Source organism: Oryctolagus cuniculus, chromosome 1 (assembly GCF_051225735.1).
Source record: "Oryctolagus cuniculus isolate XC-2025 breed Fujian yellow rabbit chromosome 1, ASM5122573v1, whole genome shotgun sequence".
NCBI classification, from domain to species: Eukaryota; Metazoa; Chordata; class Mammalia; order Lagomorpha; family Leporidae; genus Oryctolagus; species Oryctolagus cuniculus.
In genome coordinates this window covers 40,156,203-40,182,329 of record NC_142867.1, presented here as the reverse complement: position 1 = coordinate 40,182,329, position 26,127 = coordinate 40,156,203, and the positions used below count along the sequence as shown (strand labels likewise).

Genomic DNA, 26,127 nt, shown 5'->3' with positions numbered 1-26,127 from the left:
CACTTCTGCTTCAGGCTCCTGCTTATATGCCTGGGAAAGCAGTGGGTGATGGCCCAAGTCATTGGGCCCCTGCAGCCAACCTGGGAGACCCAGATGGAGGTCCAGGCTCCTGGCTTCAGCCTGACCCAGTCCTGGCCATTGTAACAATGTGGGGAATGAACCAGTGAATGGAATCTCTCTCTCTCTCTCTCTCTCTCTCTCTCTCTCTCTCTCTCTCACACACACACACACACACACACACACACACACCAGTATTGGTCTGGTTCCATCAGTATTCATATAAGGGAGAGGAGTCAATTCTGTTACCCCTTGTTTGTGCTACTCCTGTTGAGATCACTGAGCTGGCTTCAATGAATAGGAACTCAGAATTCTCTTCAGACTAGTCAAGCCACAAGCCAAGCTGTCAGAAATCCACAGTTCAAATGAAGCTGAAACGATTTGTGATGACAGACAATGATCTGTTTTCTACTCACTATGTGATCTGTGCCAATCACTGCTCCTGGAGGGTCTGTGTATGGATTTTGTTAGTCCTGTGACTCACTCAGTGGCTGGGTTTCAGCTTCCACCTTGTTGGATGGATTTGAGAGTAAATGTTAGTGGAAATGAAGAAAAGAAACTTTGGGAAGATTGAGTGCACACCAGTATGTCACTAGAGAAAAGACTGATTTTCTTCCACAGGGGATCCTCTGCAGGTAGCTGAAGAATGTCCCTTCTCTGGTTCTGAAATACAATTATGGTAGCTGGATCAGAAGTGCAGCCACTGGGGTTCAAACTGGCACCATCTACAACACAGAGCCAGCCCTGTGAAATCCAATTATGGAAATGATCATATTTTCAGGGTGTAAAGTCAGAATCAAATGATGGTTTGAGTTAAAGTAATATATCCTGCCTTTACTTCTAGTCTTTCCTGCTTTGAGCACAAGTGAGTGATGTCTTGGGGGTTATATAATGCCCTAAGCAAAATTCTTCACTTATTTATAGGCAACAACCTCTTTGCCTTCAGGAAATTGCACATTATTCAGTTGGCTCAGTACTAATATCTACCATAACTTTCTTAATTTTTGACATTTGATGATTTTTCTATTTTCAGATTTATGAAAATATTTTAAGTTATTTTACTGGCATTCTGAGAGAAAGTCTATTGGATAAACAAGCAAGTTAAAGAGTCATTCTGAAATCAGAGAAATAATAAATACATGTCTAGCTAATTGTTTCATACAATGTTTGGGCAGCAAAGCATTTAAGATAATGAAAATATAATGTCTGATTTACATTCCTAAGAACTTTTCATTAAGGAACCTATAAATACACAGAGAGCTATGAGGAAACAATATTACTTTTCCTACTTAACAATGCATTTTATAGTCCAGTTAAAATTAAAATTATTCATGAGTTTAACTATTTTCAAAATAAAATAAAGTCAATTGATTTATTATTAAGAAATCCAAGACATGTTATACCAACACTAAGCATGCCTGAGAGAGAAATCAGTTGTGAATGTAGCATATTTCTATAAAAGAATGAAGCACCAAAGATCTGGATTTACAGTAACTACTAGTAAGTGAATGGTTACTATAGCAACAAGATAAACTGATGCAGATACAGAGAAAAATATTTGCATTCAGGCCAATCAAAAAGGAGCTTTGTGACATTTCCTACTATCTTTTGTTTGTACTTAAAGAAGGAAACATTGGAGAAATTTTGCTTATGAGAAAAATGACAGGGGTAAAAAGTTCACCCTGGTATTTCCTCAGACTTGCAGACAAGCTCTTCTGTGAAAAGTTCTGGCCAAGAGTTCATGAAAAACACCTCACTGACGACTTGAAGTCTACAGGAGCTGGATAGAAATGTAAAGGTTCTGAGCAGTGACCTAGTAGTAGAGAAATGCTGAGGGTTCCAACCCTTGCATGTCAACATTAACTACAATGTCTCTGTTAACATTCCAGATTCTTCAAGAAACACCTACCTCCCTACTAGAAAAGGATGATCAGGTAACTGTTAAATTTGCTTATGTATATTATGTGTATTTATAAAATAATAATCCTTATAAACTATGAAATAGTAGCCATTTGCATGAGGTTTGTAAATCCACCTGTATATTAACAATTGCCTGAAAATACAGCTGTGGCACTTCACATACACATGAACAAATTGTCAAAGGTGTATAACTGTGATTAATAAATTTCAATATTTAACTGATAGTGAATTTAAAGTAGTATATCATTACTAATTCATTTTCACGTATGGATACTCCAAGTGGAATAACATCATGTATATAGAAGAGATACCTGGATACATATCTATTTTTATTTTTATTTTTATTTGATATAAATGCCAAGATGTCCTCATGTAAGACTCACTGGTAGACAATGAGACTATCATGATCTTAGCTCTCATTGGTGTAGGGTCCTACTAGAAATAATTTATGGAATGATCTTAACAGCAGTTCTCACGTCAAATAATGTTTCAATGTAAGCAAATTATTTAAAGCATAAACTGAAATGGGGAATACTTCAGGGATTGGGAAGCTGTAGCAGAGCAAGAGAGGTCAGAACTATTCTGCAAAGTGCTGTCCACTACGTATCATAGTAAATATTTCAATAAGAATTGTACTGCCATGTTAAATTACTCTAGAATCTACTCTCTCTCCTTAAACTTATTTTATGATTTTTTTTTCATTTTTTAATTTCCCATATTAGTTTTTTTTCTTTTTCTACCAGTCATTATTTCCTCAGGCTGAATTGCCATTTATGATGCATATCATTTTAGACCTACTTTCAATTTCTTACCTAAGCAATGTGTTGTATAATTACTAGTGGAATTTAACCAGGCTAGCCTTTAGTCAAAGATTTTTCATGCCTTTCCAGAACATTGGTTAAATGGGCTTACATAGCACATTTTGTTTGTTCTTTATACTATTGGAATGACAATCATTCTGCTGTCTAGGCAACATTCAATAAGTATGTGGAGCAGAGAATCACTGTTCTTTGCTTGCTTTTTCAATTATAATAACTATGAGAGAGACATGTCAGTAGTTGTTCAGAATATAACAATTAATTTGCAAACATTTTTATTTTCTATAAGAGTAACGAATAAGTCAAATATTGCATTTCTCATTGCTCATTTGTAGCACTTCTATTGCCAAATCTAATAACATGGTCCTAATAAAAATCCCCAATTGAACAAGGCTCTCTTTCTTCTGAGAGGAGACCAGATCCACAATTTTTCTAGTGACCTAGACATTACAATACCTAAGTTAATGCCTAGGACACAGTCAATAATTATTCACTTGAAAGAAAAATTAAATTAGTAGGATATATAATGATTAGAACAGACCATTAGAGACTAATCTGAAGCTTACATACTTTAACTCCCTAAATTGAAGATGGTATTTGCTAAATTACTCTTCAAAAGTCAATGGGCATCTTCTGGTTGATTCACAGATGAAAAGACAAAAGATGAATAATGATGGCATCATAAATTCAGTGTTCTCGGGTGACAAATACAGCATTCTGATGAGCTACACGAGGAACAGGAGTTTTACCTATCATATAATACAACAGTACCAGTCCTACCATCCACTACCCTCTATAGATCTCCTGCACATATTGTAAAGTGCAGTCTTTGTTTATCAAGTTATATATTTTACTCAACTATTGTTAAAAAAAAAAACTCACTAATCTCCAAAGTCATCTTTTCAATAAGCAGCAGGACTAAAGTTGCACAATCCTGACTCCAGGAAATATCATTTAGGATCAACTTCCTTCCAATTAAAACATTCCTCTGATGAGCTGCCCAGTGGAATAAAGTTACATTTCTTGACAGCCCTTTAGCTCCACCCACCTAATCTCAAGGATTCAGAAATGTGAATGAGAACTTGTAGCACCAACTTACTAAAAGCATCTCTCTGCAGCCTTGCCTATATCTTCACTTAGCCCATTTCACATTTCACTGCAGCCTGAGATGGGCTAAATGTTGCTATCATTTAAAAGTACAAGACATCTTTAAGGGAAACGGTGACAAAACCCATCCATTCATCTTGCTGAAGTTATTTGTGTAGAAAAGGCATGAATGCAGAAAACTTTGAGTCTTCTCTGCTGTTCTATTTCCTTTGGATTTCCAAGTGAAAATATTGACAAGAAAGCCTGAAGTTACTACTGATTACTCTACAGTGATTTCCTGTCTATTCCTATGGTTTCTAAAGCTTCAATTCTGTGAATTTTGCTTTACATAACCTGAGAGTTTTATAATGTCAGCTATGAAATTTGAATTGGATAATCTTTCTCCTGAAGGCTTCAAACATGAACTTACTTCTGATACAGGTATTACGTTAACCTGCTTGACTGAATTCTGTGGTGATTCTTGTCAATTGGAACTTCAGAACTGCAAGTCTGCCCCTGCTGGTAAGCTAATCTTTACATAAATATGTTTGAGTATCTTAACTTACACCTGTATTTCTTCAGTGTCAGATGTATGAAAATAAGAATTGATGTAGTCTACTTGGAAGTAGTATAACTGATACTGATTTTAGTTTCTTCAATTACTTATTTCCCAAAATATGTAAATAGATTTCTGCCAAAAAAGAACAGAGAGCTTCAGGTTTGCTTACACAGTGAAATGTTAGAGAAGATTTCACTAAACTGAGAAAAATTTTAGCAGAGAAATACACTTTGTTGGCCTATCGAGACTTCATTTTGTTTGTGATGACTTGCAATCAAGGATCTTTTCCTGAAACCACAGAGAAAAAGTCCGGCTATCCTTCATTCTTGTCTATTGTATTTTATTCCTTTTTCATAATTATATAAAATGATATATGTGATTTGCTTTCATTGAGAACATAAGAATATCACTTCCGGTTATGTTATTGTAGGACCTTACATAAATTTTAGGTAAGCTGACAGCCTTGAGGGACTTTGATGTGAAGAATATGTGTTGATACCTATGGTTGGTACTTACACAGAATCTCACGGTTTATGGTACTGTTCTGTTGCTTGAGAGAATCAGGCTATACACTCATAGTTTATATGAATCACAGTTTTAGGGTTTGATTTAAATGAGCAACTTGGAGATTTCAATGAATTGTGCTTTCTGAAAAAATCTATACAATATTAGATAATACTTGAAGTGTTGTCCTCAAGTAAACTCCCATTGTGGTATGCAGGTTATTGTTCCTCAAAAAAAAAAAAAAAGGTAATGCAGTATGAATGAAAAGTTAAAAAAAAAAAAAACCTCCATTGCTCTGGATGTCATTAGTTATTGATCCTTGTTAGGCAAAAAGTACCTGTCTAAATATCATACGTTTTTGTTATGAAATGTTTGGAAAGAAGTTTAATGTGACACAGTCCACAATCAATTGATGATTTCTTATCCAGATATTATTTTATATTTTTGTGAGTTATTGGCAGCTCTGTAATCAGGAGATTATTTTGTAAATTTTGTTTCAGTTGTGGTAAGACAAGAGAATACCATGCTGTTCTATTTTTTTTTCTTAAATTGACAGTCATCCTGGGTATTAAACCTACAATTTCAAAGAAATCCAGAAATCAGTTCTTTAAATGTATATACAACTGTATAAGGTAGACTTGGATGGGGGAAAAAGGTTTATAAACAAAGTATTTGACAGTTTAATAATAATTTAAATATCCATAATCTTTTCAGCATTTCTTTTTGTTTGTTTTTTTTTGTTTGTTTGTTTTTATTTTTTTCACCATTTCTATCCTAGGCATCTATGTCAGAGATAGCACATCCATTCCCTGAGTTTCAATTGTTGTCTTTATGCAGTTGACCTACATCTATCGCTAACTCTATTCTCCAGAGCTCCCTTCACTAAAGAGCCTGGAACAGCTTTGCTCTACTCCCAGTCCTGTGATCCCAGAAGTGCCTCAAACTCAGCACATCTCAGCTGAACTCTTAAAACACCTCCCTCTTTTTGCATTATTATTTTTGTGAATGATCCCTGGATTCACGTGACTCAGACTTAGCATTACTATAGTAGAACAAAAGTGTTTATTTGTGTGTGTGTGTTAAATTAATATTTATCTGTTCTACTTTGTTGTCCACTTTGATAACCCCAGTGCTCAAATGATGTTTGGCGATACAAGGCTGTAGAAATCCAGTTTGGTTCACAGTGTGCCTAGCTAAGGGACTGAAGACTGACTCTTCCCTATCATTAGTATAGGTACCTATGTAGATTGCTAAAAGATCTCACCTCCTCCAGGTTTTCCATAATATGCCGCCTGTCTTTTCTTGAAGCACAAGTTTAACTGATTTGAATCTCTATTCACAATTTAAAAAACTGTGTGTAACTTGTGTAATAAACCTGAGGTTCTAGAATTTAAACTCTAATTTTCCCAAAAACTTTTCAAGCTTCATGAAGCATATACATGTTTTATAAGAATAATTTGTACTTTCCAACCACTGTGAGTATTCAGGATAATTTCCAATAATTCTTTCCCACACTTTCATTGTCTGAAAATGCTCAATACTACTTGCTTCTGTTTATTAAAGTACCATGGAAATTAAATGTTGTCTTCTTCCCAAATGTCTGTCATTACCTCTCTGTCTAAAACTATTTTTACCTTTGCTAAATACCAAATATTTGTCCTAGAAAGGAAAACTTTACCTTCCAATTTTTGTTTTAACTACATATGCCCATGACTTCTGTCTTACTAGATTATGTTTCTTGAGCACAAGTGTAATTCCTCAATTGCCTGTGGTTTATGAATGATAGAAATATCATAAATATAATTTAATATATGATCAAATAATTCATATAGCTTACAGTTTAATGAGTTTTCTGCCATAGAAATATTTATTTAAATAAAGTTATACGTGTATTTGTTTTGCAAATCTACTGTGTGGAAACCGTACCTGACTTGCCATCATTTGAAGCGTGCATAGAATACTGAACATTCTATATTCTACCTTGTGTGTTGAATCTTTTTCTCTATTTCTAATACAAAATTCATTTCTGTCAAAATACACTCATTGAAAACTTAGTGTTAATTAATGGCTGTGAAATGTATATGAAAAGGAAAATAACGTGATTGTAGAAGCAGGAAAAAATGCGTTTTGAATGGTAAGGTAGGTAAATTTAACCATGCATATGCACATACTCCCAAGAAGGAAAACTAGACATAAAAGATGAAATTTAGTCAATATAGAGTTCAGCAAGTATATCTAATAAGAAACATTTCATTGTCAGCGAAATTTTTTTGTACACTTTTCACTTACAGGTAACCCATGCCTGTAGAAGCTCAGTGGTTCTCACAGAATGCCTGTGAAGTATCTGTGTGCATTTATCTTAAACTCTATTCAACAGAGAGTGAACCTGAAGACTGGAGAAGTAGTGTAATTTGAATAAAGTCACACATATCAAGTAAATGTGTGACAGTTTGTGTGAGTGCTAAGGTGTGTTCAGACGTTAAAGAACTTAATCAGTTTTTCTGTCCCTAAATTCACTGTTTTTTCTTATCCCTAATACTGCTTGAAAATAAAGTTTAAAAATAGTCTCAAGGGGGAAAATGCTCATTTGTATTTGAGAAATGGATTAATGCAGTAATCAGTAATAAGAATGTAATAACATTTGTATACTAATGATAAATATATTTATTATATTTTTCATGTATCAAGGGATGTACATACTGCATATATACATATGTATACTATATAATTATATATTATATTATACATAGCATGTTCTAATTGATGAAAAACTGATACTTTTATTTCCATATAACAGATTAATATCCTAGACATGCGAGTAGTAAATAATAGAATATATTTCATGACCATGCAAACTTGTCTAGAGTTTAATTCTTAGTTGTAGTACTGTACATGTACTTCTGCATTGAGGATATTAAGAAATTGTCAGGGGCTGTAGTGGCATAGAAGGTGAAACTGCTGCCTGCAACACTGCACCGCATATGGGCACTGTTCTAAGCCTGGCCACTCATCCTCCACTCCAGTTCCCTGCTAATGCACTTGGGAAAGCAACAGATGATTATCCAAGTGCTTAGACCCTTGTGCCCACGTGGGAGGCCTGGTTGGAGCTCCTGGTTCCTCGTTCCTGGCTCCTTTCTTCAGCCTAACCTATCCTCAGCCATTGAGGCCGACTGGGGAGTGAATAAGCTGATGGAAGATCTCCTTCTTCCTTTCTCTCTGTCTCCCTCTCTCTTTCTTTTTAATTCTACCTTTCAAATAAGTGGAATTAATCTTTTTAAAATTTTATTTGTTATACAAGTTTCATGTGTTTCATATATACAGATTTAAGAAAATAGTAATACTTTCGACCCAAACCTCCCTCCCGACCACCCTCCAACACTCTCCCATTCCCAATCTTAATTTTTACAAAGATCTACAATCAGTTTACTTAATGATCATAAAGTTAACCCTATACTAAATAAAAGAATTCAACAAATAGTATGAAGGAAAAAAAAAAACATAACTGTTCCTCAACAGAAGAGACAATGCTATAAACAATCATTGAATTTCAAAATGTCGATTTCACCCCAATATATTACATATTAGGTACCCAGTTAATTACCTCAGATCAGGGAAAACATATGGTATATATATTTGTGAAGGTTTATTTCACTAAGTATAATGGTTTCCACTTGCATTCATTTTGTTGCAAAAGATAGGGTTTCTTATTCTTTTTTCTTTACAGCTGAGTAGTACTCAAAGGAATATAAATACTATAATCTCTTTAAAAAATTTTTCTAGGGAGAAATGAGTCACTCTTCTGTGTGAGATCAGTGGCACACATGTTTCATATATGTAATTTTTTCTTATGTCCAACATAAACAGTAAAATATGTGTGCATAAAGACAGATAGTTGCCACTCATTAAGAAACTTTTATAAAACTCTAAACATCTTTAATTTCCTAAATAATGTACTATAGATTATTTAGGAATAATCTGTCATTCATGAAAATATATTTGAACCTAATTATGTTTTGACTTCCCTGGTTTTCAAATGATTTTTTTCTACTTAAATCTAAAGGCCCTTAAATTAAGAAATATCATTTGTCCACATTATGATCACTATAATATGAGAACAATGATGTGACAATTCCTCTAGTAAGTAGTTGATATGCAAATTTTTATTCATTTTTATTTGTCTGAAAGGCAGAATAAGAGAGAGAGAGAGATAGTTTTCATCCAATATTTCATTCCCCAAATGCTTGCAATAGAAGGATCTGGGCCAGACTGAAGCCAGGACCCAGAAACTTTTTCCAAATCTCCCATGTGTTGGCAGCACCCAAGCACTTGAGTCATTATCCACTGTCTCTGTCCCCTAGAAACGTTTGGTCTTCTCTTGTCTGCAGGGTGTAACTCAATGGATGTACTGTTAGGTCTTCACACATATATTCTTTGATGCTTCTGAATGCTACCTTTGTTACCAGACTCTTAGAGACTCCTACCTAACATGGCTCTCTTTTGTTAATTATTTTTCTTCAAGTCATAAATCAATCTATTGCTTTAAGACACAGACATGACATCTCTTTATAATTTAAGAACCTCAGCATAATTGTGTAATAAACTTCTAAGAAAAAAATTTATTTTTATTAATTGCTTAGCCAAATTTATCGCAAAATCAAATTGGGCGAGGGGACTGCATATTTAGGCAATATAGAAACAACTTACATAAATACTTAAATAACAAGTTCATACACAGTGGTAAGAATTCCAGAAAATTTGCATCACCATTTATTTTTCCTTCTAAAGCAGGTATTTCCCATGTCTTTTCATACTGCTTTCAGTATTACAAAATAGATTTTTAGCCAATTGTGGGGAGCAGGGCCTGTCTCCCGCAACAGCGAAATAAGTACTGAGACTATCGAGACTAGACTAGACCGCTGAGACTATTAAGACTAACTCTATGCATCTGATCTCCCATCAAATGGCGCTGAGAGAGAGTAAACAAATCTTACACAGCTGCTTCGTTAATTAGCTGATTCCTGACCCAACCCCTGTTTGGAAGAAAGCGGTGTGTTCAGCACGTGGGCAGCAGAGCACGGATTGGTGGGAGAGGACTATAAAAAAGAGAGAGAGCCTCCGCGGAGGCGGGGGAGCGGCAGCAAATCCGGGAAGGACCGGTGTCGTTCCTCCGCGAGTGGGGGAGTGACAGCCAATAGGTGAACCAAAGATTGCTTAATTGAAAATATATTCTTAAAAAAGTAATGATCTAAAATGTTTCACTCAATGTACACCACATTTTTTATCTTTTCACAGTACAGTTAGCATATTTAAGAATGTAAGTGGTTCAACTCTAGAGATGTGTTAATTTCATTTTACCTAGAATTTCACGTAACATACAGATCCTAGAACATCTCACATGTAATATTTCTTAATATCCTGGTAGATATGCTTTGCATATTTGGCTTTAAGGAAACAAATTAAGTAACTCTTACAGGGTAACCATAGAACTCCAATAAAAGCCAGAATAATGGTCTGCTTAATAACCAATAGGTCATATCACATTTGACAAAGCGCTGACAACCTACTGAGTCATTTTCCTCATCTGTAGTGTGTCTGTATCAGGTTGGTTGATTTTGAAACACACAACTGTAAAAAAAAAACTTTAAGGAAAACAACTAATTATAGCACATTTCTTTATTTCTTTTTTGCCTTTTTTTTTTTTTTTTTTTTTTACAGGGAGAGTGGACAGTGAGAGAGAGAGAGAGAGACAGAGAGAAAGGTCTTCCTTTGCCGTTGGTTCACCCTCCAATGGCCGCTGTGGCTGGCGCGCTGTGGCCAGCACACCGTGCTGATCCGATGGCAGGAGCCAGGTGCTTCTCCTGGTCTCCCATGGGGTGCAGGGCCCAAGCACTTGGGCCATCCTCCACTGCCTTCTCGGGCCACATTTCTAATGTACAAAATTATGCTGGATGAATTCAAAAACAGCAACGATGGGTAATGGCAAGTCTATTTATATGCAATTTATAACAACAATAAAAACATTCACAAAGACATGTAGCTTATAAAACTCACACACTTGATTTTCATAACCATCCTAGCAAATCATTGTACTATGCCCGTTTTTATGAATGATAACCCTAAACATTTAGCAGTAAAGGGACATTTTAGTGAGTGTTAAACTAAGGACTTAGATTTAGACTTTTTCCAATTTCTAATGTACTTGTCACTACACTATTACAAGTACAACTGCTCCTAGTACTATTTTTTATGTAACTGGAAAAATGAAAAAAAATGAGAATAATGATATCTGTGGTACTATTGTAATTAATATGCCAAGTGATTGACATTCTAATTATTTAGCTTCCCTGAAATTGGTTTGAGGCATCAAGAGTTCAAGTATCATTATAATTATCCATATTTCAATATAGACTTATAGAACGCTAATTCACTCATTGTTTTGGGTGATTTGGGGCTTTAGGGAGAGACCTTTGCAATTATTCCTCTGTCTCAGGAAATGAAAAACATGACTTTTGAGAGATACTGTCCCCTTTTCCCCAAATCAAATAAGTGGTATCCTTTCCAACATCAGTTCTTCAGCTCTCCCATACCAAGACGTGCCCCACAGTGTAATTCAATTCTGACACTGACTACTCAGTCACTGTCAAATTCCATAGGTGTAAAGGCTCAGTCCCACGAACAGTTCCCACTTCAGATGCCAATCACATAAACAATATCCTCAAGTTACCCACCCTCATATCCAAGTTGGCTTCAAAGGTGGTGTTTCTCACAATCTCCTTCTGAAGGTATAACACCAGATCTCTTAATGGCTCTGCCTAGGGCTCTTCATCATTTTCCTTCAATAGATCATTCTAGGTTCATATAATATGCAAATTCGGGGGGCCCTGGTAAAATGGAAAGTTAATGTTAATGTGATGACATAAAATGAAATGACCCCCAATAATCATTATTTCGTTAAATGCCTGCAAAAATATTCTACTAGGAACTGAGCACATCAATTATAATTCAAATTGATGAATTAGGGGCTGGCGCTGTGGCACAGCGGGTTAATGCCCCGGCATCCTATATGGGCGCGGGTTCTAGTCCCAGCTGCTCCTCTTCCAATCCAGCTCTCTGCTATGGCCTAGGATAGCAGAAGATGGCCCAAGTCCTTGGGCCCCTGCACCCGCGTGGGAGACCAGGAAGATGCTCCTGGCTCCTGGCTTTGGATTGGCACAGCCATTTGGGGAATGAACCTTCGGATGGAAGACCTCTCTCTCTGTCTACCTCTCTCTGTAACTCTGTCTTTCAAATAAATAAAATAAATCTTTTTTAAAAAAGTGATAAATTAAAAATTCACCTTTCTGCTTATATACAAGGAATGTTAATGGAAGTCCTGATACATGACCATTACAGAATATTAATGTAGTGATCATGAAATGAGATACAGATACAGATATATAAATATATGGATACCTTCATTCAAAGATTTTCTGATAATAACATTCCTAATACCAAGAGATTGTTTTTGCTTTTTAAAAATCAGCATTGATAGAGCTGGCGCCGTGGCTCACTAGGTTAATCCTCTGCCTGTGGCGCCTGCACCCCGGGTTCTAGTCCCAGTTGGGGCACCGGATTCTGTCCTGGTTGCTCCTCTTTCAGTCCAGCTCTCTGCTCTGTCCCAGGAGTGCAGTGGAGGATGGCCCAAGTCCTTGGGCCTTGCACCCTCGTGGGAGACCAGGAGAGGCACTTGGCTCCTGGCTTCGGATCAGCACTGTGCGGCGGCCGCAGCAGCCATTGTGGGGTGAACCAACAGAAAAGGAAGACCTTTCTCTCTGTCTCTCTCTCTCACTGTCCACTCTGCCTGTCCAAAAAAAAAAAAAAGAAAAAAAAAATTCAGCATTGATTCCTTGGCTTATCCATAACTTTGTATGACAAACCAAGGATTATGACAAATGCTGTGATGAGATTCTCAGATCAGTGTGCTGAAATGTGGTCATACACTTTGTTCATAATATTCTTTCTGGGAAACAATGAAAGAGAGCTGTCTCTGAAGCAGTGTGTGGGTTCTCATCTAAAGTGTGGGACTGAGTGTGGAACTAATGGTAGTTTAATAACCAATTCAGAAAATGCATCCTATTTCAGCTTACAAGCATTCTCCTTAAAGGTATAATGTGTTCAAGACTCTCTATATTGATCACACTTCGATTTCAGTGTTTTTTTTTTTTTAAGTGGAAGATCGAGTAGTAGGTATGCCTACATCCTGTGAATTATTCAGATCCTGCCTATGTTAGAACATCTCTATGTGTAAAGATAGGAACAAAATTAAAAACTACTATTTTTAGTTATATATGTGGAAGAATAGAAATTAATGAGTAAGAATAGTCATGAAGGAAATTTGACATTGTATTTAAAATGGTTTTCTAGTCATGCACAGCCTTTGATTCAGATATTCTACTTTGATGAATTCATCTTTAAAATATCAAGTATGTGGACAGACATAATAGAACAATAATATTCATTGCAGTGATGTTTTTTAATATGAAAAACAAGAAATGAAAGAACTATACAACATCATGGTAGTCATTTAAAAATTATGTTATAGCATATACTCCTTGAACGAATATTTACATTGGAAAATGTTTGTGTCATAAACTTAAATAATTTAGGCAGAATTAAATGTACAGAAACATAATTTTTGTGGAGTTGTTTATAATTACATGAAATCAGTACACAAAACAGCATAAGAAATACATATACCAAAACAGTTAATTCTGTTGCTCTTGAACGATAGTATTACAAAAATGTATCTTTTGTTTTGCTTTGTTTTCCAAATCTCCTTGAGAGGTTCTGTATTATCTTTAAAATATACATGTTAGGCAAACTGGAGTATCATACATGAAAATTGGCTAAGGAGGTAAATTGTGCCTCAATGCATAAATTAATACAGGTTTTTTGACATCTGAGAAATTTTCAAATCTCCACTTGTCTCATGCATTTCTTTTTTCCAGTCTCCTCACTGGCTTTGGCCTACAGTTTAAAGCTCCACATGAGAACAGTGAGTATTCAGAAAAGGACTGTTTTGAATCTTAAAGATAGTCATCATCAGCACTATTGTTGTGACTGTTGTTCACTCAAGTCTTTCAACCTTTCAACCTCCCAAACACATTCTCAAAAAATTCTTCCATATCTAGAAATAAATGATACACATTAAGTGAATATTTTTCCAAGCAAAATTATGGTTATCACTTTTATGAGTTTCATTATTTTCACCAGTTTCATTATTTTTGATTCCTCAGATATGAAAATTATTATATTTAATTATTGAGAAAGATTTAGCAAATGTAAAGGCACTGGGACAAACTGAGAAGTCCTGTCTACCTTTTAAGGACTGGAGTTAGTAAAAAGGAAAGAAAAGATAAATAATGAAAGCTATAGGGGCATCAAAAAGCGAACTGTAAGAGAAGAGAAAAAGGTATATTATAAAAGCTATAACAACAGCAATAAAACTGTGGACCGGGGAGAAAATTATATATTGGAGAAATAATTTTTACAAATCAGGGTTAGTAATTGCTGCCAGTGAAACTCTCTCTGCCTATTTAAACACAAAGAAATTTGTTAAGACCAATTTTAAAGCTCACAGAAAGAGTTTATCATCCTGAGAAACAGGCTATAGGGTGTTTTCAGGGGAAAAAGCTATTAAATATACTGAAGATGAGGCATGAAAAAAGAAAGGGTTGCAGCTGATGAATTATTCTGCTTTTGCTGTATTGAAAATGCTGCCGTTTTGACTCCAGAACCACACTGAAAATCACTCCAATTCTACAGGAAAAGGCACCAATGATACATCTTCCCACGTAAATCCTATGTTCTGATTGATTTCCACAAGAAGTATTGTTGAAGCCATAGGGCTGAAGTTAGACGAAGACATAGTGGCTAAGAATAGGCAATGGGGGGGTGGGGTCTCTGCAGAAAAAGCCACTCTAGATCAGTCTTCCCACATGGAAAGCATGAGCCTTGAATGAAGCACTGCAAACAGCTTTTTCAAAGCCTCCCTGTGTTATTTTTTTCGTTGGCATTTAATACAAATGTAATAAAGCTGTTTACTAGGAAGGCCTATGACATCCTGCAACTCATCATACATTCTGAATTCTGGTTGTTTAGTCTGAATTTATACTCAGGACAATCTGTGGTCATTGACTTCTGATTCCCCAACTTGCTCTTATTGTTATGCCTCTCCAAAGCTCATTGTGCTGGGTGATATAGAATTATTTTTCATCTTAAAAATCATGAATTCTTGCTCATCCCTTGAGTCTTTTGTGATGTCTGCTATTATTGATAGATGTATTTTGCTTATTTTTCAATGACCAAAAAATGATCTACATTTCCCACCCTTTATCTATATCTACAAAATTCTTCCATATCTAGAAATAAATGATACACATTAAGTGAATATTTTCCAAGCAAAATTATGGTTATCACTTTTATGAGTTTCATTATTTTACCAGTTTCATTATTTTTGATTTCTCAGAAATGAAATTATATTTAATTATTGAGAGAGATTTAGCAAATGTAAAGGCACTGGGACAAACCGAGAAGTCCTGTCTACCTTTTAAGGACTCCTGTTAGTAAAAAAGAGAAAAGATAAATAATGAATAAATACATGCTTCCACATTCTAATATTTTAGCTTTGATTTTGCTTATCTTTATATCTTTGATTTTGCTTATTATTATAAATAATGATAAATACATGCTTCCACATTCTAATATTTGAGCTTTGATTTTGCTTATCTTTTGCCTTTTCCAGCAGTTCTCAAAAACTAAGTACCTTGTTTTCATTCTCTGAAAATCCTAGCCACAGTGTTCTTGCTCCAGTTTATGGGTAGAAAATATAAGCAATAATTACAATACTGGATTTAATATTCTTATTTTCTACTTTTCATAAGTAAATTCAAAACAGCATTGCTCTTATTTTTTACTTTTATTAGATAAAAATTATAATTAAATACTCTTTCATATAAAAATGAGGAGGTAACTATTAGAGCCTATTAGATAATGCAGAGCCTATTAGATAATAAGGCTCCCTGCTATAAATTTAGCTGTTAATCTGTGTAAAAAACAGAAAGGTAGTTGATTAGACCCGAGTCAGATTAGCATTCAGAGTTTGCTCTGCTACTTACTAGTTACAGACCTTCAGAAAATAAATGAATCTCTGTGTTCATATATCCATATATATGACACACATAAAATTCACACACACACACACACACACACACACACAGAGTGTGGTGTAAAATTCCCTACCTCATAGGGCAACAAAAACAAAAGGTATTGGATGCACAATGAACTCAGTTTCTCTAGGCTGTTTGGATATTGATGCCCCATGATGTGTATAATGAAAGCAGGATCTCAATGTTTTTAATGAAGACACTAATCTGTTGAATCTAAGGAGATTACATTAGGTTTAAGCTCTAGCACCTTAATACAATGTTCTCCTATCATATGATTATGAGTTTTGTATAGCAGTTAGAAATTTTACTCTATTTTAGTAGGAGTTGGAAAATAAAATAGGAGTTGGACAAGGAAAAGAAGGTTTTGTACATGTTAGAAATTTCTCACTCTCTACGGAACCAACCAGAGGAAAGTCTACTCTGTTTTTTTTTTCATTTGTGTTATTCTTTAAGAAGTATCGACTTTAGCAGTATGTTAAAGAAGAAAATAGATATCAGTGACAGTATTGCATTAAAGCATCTGGGTTACTTTGATTAAGTTGAGCTGGCAAGTAGGAAGAGCTTGATTTATAAGCTTATTTTGTAAAGATTTTGAGAATTTGGCCAATAGAATTTGAGTGGCTGTTCTAAAACCAAAAATTATTCTTTATAATCTAGAGAGTTGGACCCTCATGTGTCTTACAACTCCCAAGGGTCACCATGATGTAATATAAAAGACATAACATGGGTTTTGCCATTTACAGCTGTGGCTGTTGTTCAGTCACAGTAGATTTTATAACTTATACAATTTTTTTTGCATGAGCACTACAAAAAGTTCTTGGAAATATAATTAAAAGATGGTACATATTTCTTCTGAAAATCCCTGTGACTCTTATTTGCAGAGTTGATTATGAGATTGAGAATATGTGTGGAAAATGCCTTGTTCAGGAAAAGGACAGACTACACATTTAGTGGGTATGAGAAGTCTCCCCACTTCCTCTTTTCAATTTTTTTTCCAAATTATCTTACCATTTTGTTACTTGTCAACCCCCAGACTGCTAATCTGTTCATGTGTGTTGCTGTTAGGACAGGAGATGGTGAATCTAAAAACCAAAAAGTGTCCAAAACAAAAACAAATGTTCTTTCATTTAAAATGGGATCATATGCAGTTAAACCCATTGTAAATTGAAAATATAAAGTCAAAAAGGCATATAATACACTAAACCTACCCAACATCATAAGTTAGCCTAATCTAACATATTTCAGAATACATATATTAGTCTACAGGTCTGCAAAATATTCTAACATAAAGCCTCTGAATAATTCATATAACTTATTGTTATATGAATTATAACAATAAGTTAATATGAATTATAACAAATAATTATAACATATATATATTTATATATAATTATAACATATATATATATACAGTGTAAATGCAAAAACAGAATTGTTGCTTATAATGCTTTCATATCATTATAAAACTGAAAATTTCTAATTCTAACCATTATAAATCAGGGACCAACTGTACTCTTATTGCCCTCAGTTTCCTAATGAATTGCTGCAATCACACTGACCTTTAGATCAAACTCCTGAGAATGATTGAGAGCCAATTCTAAAGGTACAACCAGAGTATTGGTCTAATCATCTTTGTTAAAGTAAGAATTTTGAGCTGGCGCCGCGGCTCACTAGGCTAATCCTCCGCCTGCGGCGCTGGCACCCTGGGTTTTAGTCGCTGTTGGAGCGTGGAGGTCTGTCCCAGTTGCTCCTCTTCCAGTCCAGCTCTCTCCTGTGGCCCGGGAAAGCAGTGGAGGACGGCCCAAGTGCTTGGGCCCTGCACCCACATGGGAGACCAGAAGGAAGCACCTGGCTCCTGGCTTCAGATGGCACAGCATGCTGGCCGTAGCGGCCATTGAGGGGGGTGAACCAATGGAAGGAAGACCTTTCTCTCTGTCTCTCTCTCTCTAACTCTGCCTGTCAAAAAAAAGAAAGAAAGAAAGAAAGAAAGAAAGAAAGAAAGAAAGAAAGAAAGAAAGAAAGAAAGAAAGAAAGAAAGAATTTTGATATTATTTGTTGATTTAGTTTCCACTAACATTGAAAAAAAGTATTTTTTTTCTCCTTTTGCCCGGCAGATATTTTCTTCAGAATTCTTATCTGATCCCTTAGTAGATAAGTGCAATCCAGCATTTCATAGTTCTTCCATTCCATTAAATAACTGGCTCCTTCCCGTGAAACTTCAGAATTCATATTCCATTTCCAAAGCCAACAAGAAAACAGTGTCTCAAAGCAAAAGCATTTACAAAAGTGTTCATTTTGTCACAAGAGCTGAGAGTGGGTTGGAAGTCACCTGTCTTCCACAAGATGTGATACATATTTGATAATTTCTGATGAACACAAAATAATCGAAAAGAGTTTGGTTATTTTTAAAAATCTCTTCAAACAAAACTATTAAAACTTTTCCTGAGATGGGTATTGGCCTAATGGCTAAGATACCAGTTAGGATGCTCACATTCCCCATCATAGTATTTGAGTTCAATGCCTGGCTCTGTAGATGTGGTAATATAGTTAAAGTATTAGGTAGCATAGTCACAAAGTATGCGTGGCTTAAGTAGAAAAATCCGTTTTGAAGAGCCAAAAAGCAAGTATGAAAGGAAAGGTGGAAATCAATTATCAAATTAATAGCATTGCCAGCTGCATTGATGATTAGCTTATTGTATGTGGGAGACTCATTTCAGCTTTACTTAGTTTTATTTACTTATTTATTTATTTTTTGGTCAAGGTCTGGTAATATTAAGCTGGGATGGCAGCCAAGTGATCATTCTTAAATCATAGAGTCTAACAGACTGTGGCCTTAACCTCTGCTCCCAAGGTTCTTGACAACATACCGTTTGCAGCTAAAGCAGATGGAAACTGAGCCTGGTATAGAAATTTTATAGGTCCCCAAGGAAATGTTTAGCTTCCTCTTGCTCCCAAAAAGAGAAAATTATATTTAATTTGTAGAGGGGCTGGGGAGGAAGTGGCTAATCCTGGTGTGTTTACAGAAACTCCTCCAGGGGTCTCAAATTGGTCATGCCTATCTAATTCAGTTCTATTTCAGGATGGGTCTTTCATGTTCTTGTTTTTCATTTCTTGCTAGCCTGGAACCTAGGCATATATTAGTACTTGTATAGCCACTGACAGATGTCATATTTAATCAGTTGGTTAGTAACTGGGCAAAAGATCCTTCTACATTCTGAGAATCTGGGTCTATAGAAATAATTGATGTTAATGGCTTCTTATAATCCCACATTTTCAGGTTACCTTGGAGGCCAATGCAAATGGATTTTATCTTCCTTAATATGAGAAAACTGATTATTTTCCAGAGGATGATTTTTCTACTAAATATGAGTATGGAAGGCCTACCTTGGCAACTGTGATGTATAATAATCAAACAGTTCTCATTAACCTTTCTCTATGGAAACTGTCGTCCAATTTTTTTAAGAAATTCTTCATGCTCATATTTTTAGTCTTGATATTAGTAGATAAAACCATATTTTCAGGGGGCTTCCCAGGTTGATTTATTGTGATACTCTATCATTTTGATTTAGAAGGGAGATTGAGCTTGTCAATCAGAGGGAACAGTGGAACTTTATTGGGGAATGCTGGGCTTATCTGCTGAGTTCAGGGAAAGAATATGAGCTTTGGAGCAGAGATTTTGAAGCTGTTTTAAGAGAGAGGCTAGTGTTATCAACAGCAGTCTGTGTAGCCTGTGTAGAGAAAACTCAGAAGAAACAGAACCACGAGATGTTTCTTACTCTACTGTTTGAGTATGAATCAGGTTATGCCTGAAACTAGCCTGGACCCAGAGTACGACAAAACCAAGTCCATTTTGTTTGATTAGACAAGTTTATGTCATGACTGATATAGTTATTTATACTTTGATACTACAAGAAATATTTTCCTCTTTGGCCTTTTCTGTTAGAAAACTATTCTTCAAAAATTATCTCAAGTACACCTTCGTCATTAAATATTTCTTTAATGCAGTTTTGTAGTAAGCCCTCATCATAATCCTTACCTATAACACAATGCCATATGTACTTATCTGTATCATACTGTAAGTTAATATAATTTATTTTGGCTTTATTTACTTTTATTTATTTAAGAGCAGAGACAAGAAGAATATTCTATCAGCTTGTTCACCACCCAAATGCCTGCCAAAAGTTAAGGCTAGACCTGGCTTAAACGTGAAGCTAGAATATGAATCCAGGTCTCACAAATGGGTGGCGGAGAACAACCTCATTGAGACATAACCTGCTGCCTCTGAGGATGCAATAGCAGGAAGCTGCATTTAAAGCAGAGGTATAACTTGAAACACCATACTCTGATATGGAATGAGGGCATACAAGCATAGCCTTAGCCGCTGCACCACATGATTGCTTGTAATTTACTTGAATGTTTACTTTCCAAATATTCTGTTCTATACTGTAAACTTTAGGGTTTTGGTGCTGACCAGCACAATCATGGTTTATGTGCAGGTGTAAAAAAGAGATTGTTTATAACCCTTGTCTCTTCTATTGAGGAATAGTGTTCTTTTTTTTTTCTTCATACTTATTTGTTGAACTCTTTTATTTAATGTAGGGTTAACCTTATGATCATTATGTAAATTGAAAGTAGAAATTTGTAAAAATTAAGAGTAGGGATGGGAGAGGGGGAGGAAGAACGGTTGAAGCATGAGTGGAAGGAGGAGAGTATCACTATGTTCCTAAAACTGTATATATGAAATACATGAAACTTGTATAACTTAGGTATAATTTAAAAAAAAGAATCACTCTAGTTCTACAAGCTTGATAAAGTATTAAGGACACTTCTTCTAAGCACTCCAATGGTGCCTCTCAAAAAATATTTATTTTTTAAAAGATTTTTTATTTATTTATTTGAGAGGCAAAGCCACGGACAGAGACAGGGAGAAACAGAGAGAAAGGTCTTCCATCCTTTGGTTCACTCCTCAAATGGTGACAATGATGAGAAATGGGTTGATCCAAAGCCAGGAGCCAGGAACTTCTTATAGGTCTCCCACATGGGTGCAAGGGCTCAAGCACTTGGGTCATCTACTGTTTCCGAGGACTTTCAGAAAACTGGATCTGAAGAGGAGTAGCTGGGAATAGAACCAGTGACCACAGGGGATGCCACAGCAGCTGGCAGAAGCTTAGCCCACTAGGCCACAGTACCAGCCACTCAGAAAAGATTTATCTAAAGCAAGACAATGATATCTTAAATGCAGGATTTACTAATTTGTAAACAGGTATACAACAGCTGTGAAACAAAAGTCTTTGGAATTTAAATCTAAAAAGGAAAAAATGTTCTTAAAAATCTCATATGCTAGGTCCGGCAAGATGGCGGAATAGGAAGGGAGCACACTAATAGTCTGGGGAGAGATAGTTTAATAAAAGTGGAGATACTGCAGGTTCAAGGAAGAGTAGGGGAGGAAACAGCAGAAGAAACTCTTCCGGAACGCGTGACTCACAGCGGACCTGCGTGGAGAGCGTGGGAGCCCACAGTTCGGGACATCAGCGGCAGACTCAACACACCAGCGCTGGAACGCGAGGTGAGCTGAACCTCAATAGCCCGAGACACCGGCAGGCAAGCGGAGAGAGGAGACTAGAGGGAACGACCCCCGGGGGGGGGGGGGAGTTCACAAGGCTAACTGGAAGAGAGAGAGAGAGAGAAAAAAGGGTGACTAGTACGGACACGAGTTTCTCTCTCTCCGCTCACCTCTCAAAGGCGAGCAAGACAAAGAGCAGGCGCCATCTTGGACATACGTCATAAGCAGAGCGACCTCAGGTCTGCACCGGCCCTGAGCCTAGCAGAAAAACCTGACTCTGGGCGGGGCGAATTAACAGGAGATTAGGAGCTAGTAAATTTGTGGTGCTACTGAACTGAGACTGTGAAAAAAGAGACGGTGGGGGAGAGAACTCACGGAATTCATGTGAGCACTCTCCAGAGACGCTACAATTCCGTAACTTTGGCAACCCAGTGGGAGGCTGAAGGAGAATTTGAGCCCACTCTGAGGGCCGAAGAGATTCCCTGTGGGGATCTTGGGAAAGAGCTTCCGATCTCTGGCTCCTGTGGGTATATCATTTGCCTGTTAACTACCTCCAACTTCTTTAAGCTGTGCGGAATTACTTCCCTTTTGAATCAAAAAAAAAAAAAAAAAAGAGAGAGAGAGAGAGAGAGAGAGAGGTTTACCACGCCTAACCTGGGAGTGTCACCTTGGGCACACCAAACAGAGCTCTCAGGCCACACCCATCTCAAGCCCTAAGGCTCCATCAAAAACAGATAGTCCACTTAATCTAGAGTCATAGTATAACAAGAAAAAGCACCACAGTGAAGAAACCAAATATCTCCAATATGCCAAATAACAAACGCAAAAACCGAGGTAATAAAAACAAGGAAGTCACCATGACGGCCTCAAATGAAAAAGACACCCCAATTCAAGATTATGAAGATGATGACATAGAAGAAATGCAAGAAGCAGATCTCAAAAAATTGATAAGAACATTAAGAAGTTCTCAAAAACAAATTCTGGAACTACACAAATCCTTACTGGACAAGATAGAAAATCTCTCTCGTGAAAATGAAATATTAAGGAGGAATCAAAATGAAACGAAACAACTAGTACAACAGGAAACTGTGATAGTGACTGAAGTGAAGAATTCAATAGATCAAATGAAAAACACAATAGAGAGCCTTACAAACAGAATGGGTGAAGCAGAAGAGAGAATATCGGACTTAGAAGACAGAGAACAGGAAAGGATACAGTCAGACCAAAGAAAAGAAGAGGAAATTAGAAATCTGAAACATATTGTCGGGAATCTTCAGGATACTATTAAAAAACCCAACATTCGGGTTCTAGGAGTTCCTGAAGGCATGGAGAGGGAGAAAGGATTAGAAGGCCTTTTTAGTGAGATATTAGCAGAAAATTTCCCAGGTTTGGAGAAGGACAGAGACATCCTAGTACAGGAAGCCCACAGAACCCCTAATAAACACGACCAAAAGAGATCCTCACCACGACACGTTGTAATTAAACTCTCCACAGTGAAACATAAAGAAAAGATCCTAAAATGTGCAAGAGAGAAACGTCAGATTACTCTCAGAGGATCTCCAATCAGACTCACAGCTGACTTCTCATCAGAAACTCTAAAAGCTAGGAGGGAATGGCGAGATATAGCCCAGGTACTAAGAGAGAACAACTGCCAGCCCAGAATATTATATCCTGCAAAGCTATCATTTGTGAATGAAGGTGAAATAAAGACTTTTCATTGCAAACAGAAATTGAAAGAATTTGTTGCCACTCGTCCAGCCCTGCAAAAGATGCTTAAAGATGTGTTACACACAGAAACACAGAAACACGGTCATCAATATGAAAGAAGGTAAAGGAAGGAAACCAAGGAAGGAAACCTCACAGCAAAAGATCACAGGGAATTCAAAGCATATATTAGAACTTATCTTTGGCAAATGGCAGGGCAAAGTTACCACTTATCATTAGTCACTTTGAACGTTAATGGCCTGAACTGTCCAGTTAAAAGACACCAATTGGCTGATTGGGTTAAGGAACAAAACCCATCTATTTGCTGCTTACAAGAAACACATCTTTCCAACAAAGATCCATACAGACTGAAAGTGAAAGGCTGGAAAAAGATATACCATGCCAACAGAAATGAAAAAAGAGCGGGTGTAGCCATCTTAATATCGGACAACATAAACTTTACCACAAAAACCGTGAAGAGAGACAAAGAGGGACACTATATCATGATTAAGGGATCAATTCAACAGGAAGATATAACAATTATCAACGTATATGCACCTAACTACAGGGCACCAGTTTATCTAAAAGATTTATTAACGGACTTAAAGGGAGACTTAGACCCCAATACAGTAGTACTGGGGGACTTCAATACTCCACTCTCAGAAATAGACAGATCATCCGGTCAGAAGATCAACAAGGATACAGTAGATTTAAACGACACTATAGCCCAAATGGATCTAACAGATATATACAGAACTTTCAATCCTACAGCTAAAGATTTTACATTCTTCTCAGCAGTACATGGAAGCTTCTCTAGGATTGACCACATACTAGGCCATAAAGCAAGCCTCAGCAAATTCAAAAGAATTAGAATCATACCATGCAGCTTCTCAGACCATAAAGGAATGAAGTTGGAAATTACCAACTCAGGAATCCCTAGAGCATACGCAAACACATGGAGATTGAACAACATGCTCCTGAATGAACAATGGGTCATAGAAGAAATCAAAAGAGAAATCAAAAACTTTCTGGAAGTAAATGAGGATAACAGCACAACATACCAAAACTTATGGGACACAGCAAAAGCAGTGTTAAGAGGAAAGTTTATATCAATAGGTGCCTACATCAAGAAATTGGAAAGACACCAAATAGATGAGCTTTCAATTCACCTCAAGGATCTAGAAAACCTACAGCAAATCAGACCCAAATCTAGTAGGAGAAGAGAAATAATTAAAATCAGAGAAGAAATTAACAGGATTGAATCCAAAAAAACATTACAAAAAATCAGCCAAACGAAGAGCTGGTTTTTTGAAAAAATAAACAAAATTGACACCCCATTGGCCCAACTAACTAAAAAAAGAAGAGAAAAGACCCAAATCAATAAAATCAGAGATGAAAAAGGAAATGTAACAACAGACACCACAGAAATAAAAAGAATCATCAGAAATTACTACAAGGACTTGTATGCCAGCAAACAGGGAAACCTATCAGAAATGGATAGATTCCTGGACACATGCAACCTACCTAAATTGAACCAGGAAGACATCGAAAACCTAAACAGACCCATAACTGAGACAGAAATTGAAACAGTAATAAAGGCCCTCCCAACAAAGAAAAGCCCAGGACCAGATGGATTCACTGCTGAATTCTACCAGACGTTTAAAGAAGAACTAACTCCAATTCTTCTCAAACTATTCAGAACAATCGAAGAAGAGGGAGTCCTCCCAAATTCTTTCTATGAAGCCAGCATCACCTTAATTCCTAAGCCGGAAAAAGATGCAGCACTGAAAGAGAATTACAGACCAATATCCCTGATGAACATAGATGCAAAAATCCTCAATAAAATTCTCGCCAATAGAATGCAACAACACATCAGAAAGATCATCCACCCAGACCAAGTGGGATTTATCCCTGGTATGCAGGGATGGTTTAATGTGCGCAAGACAATCAATGTGATACACCACATTAACAGACTGCAGAAGAAAAACCATATGATTATCTCAATAGATGCCGAGAAAGCATTTGATAAAATACAACACCCGTTCATGATGAAAACTCTAAGCAAACTGGGTTTGGAAGGAACATTCCTCAATACAATCAAAGCAATCTATGAAAAACCCACAGCCAACATCCTATTGAATGGGGAAAAGTTGGAAGCATTTCCACTGAGATCTGGAACCAGACAGGGATGCCCACTCTCACCACTGCTATTCAATATAGTTCTGGAGGTTCTAGCCAGAGCTATTAGGCAAGAAAAAGAAATTAAAGGGATACAAATTGGGAAGGAAGAACTCAAACTATCCCTCTTTGCAGATGACATGATTCTGTATTTAGGGGACCCAAAGAACTCTACTAAGAGACTATTGGAACTCATAGAAGAGTTTGGCAAAGTAGCAGGGTATAAAATCAATGCACAAAAATCAACAGCCTTTGTATACACAGACAATGCCATGGCTGAGGAAGAACTTCTAAGATCAATCCCATTCACAATAGCTACAAAAACAATCAAATACCTTGGAATAAACTTAACCAAAGACGTTAAAGATCTCTACGATGAAAATTACAAAACCTTAAAGAAAGAAATAGAAGAGGATACCAAGAAATGGAAAAATCTTCCATGCTCATGGATTGGAAGAATCAATATCATCAAAATGTCCATTCTCCCAAAAGCAATTTACAGATTCAATGCAATACCAATCAAGATACCGA

The 26,127-nt window shown here is 36.4% G+C and overlaps 1 protein-coding gene across 1 annotated transcript in view; it reads left to right on the top strand.

Moving 5' to 3' along the window:
- Positions 1–4,133: 4,133 nt before the first annotated feature.
- Positions 4,134–26,127, top strand: part of ANO3 (anoctamin 3) — a 419,821-nt gene continuing 397,827 nt past the window's right edge. Inside the window, exon 1 of the mRNA XM_051825159.3 lies at positions 4,134–4,403. Within this exon, the coding sequence (XP_051681119.3) occupies positions 4,250–4,403 (154 nt within the window). The 5' untranslated portion in view covers positions 4,134–4,249. The remainder of the gene's footprint in view (positions 4,404–26,127) is intronic.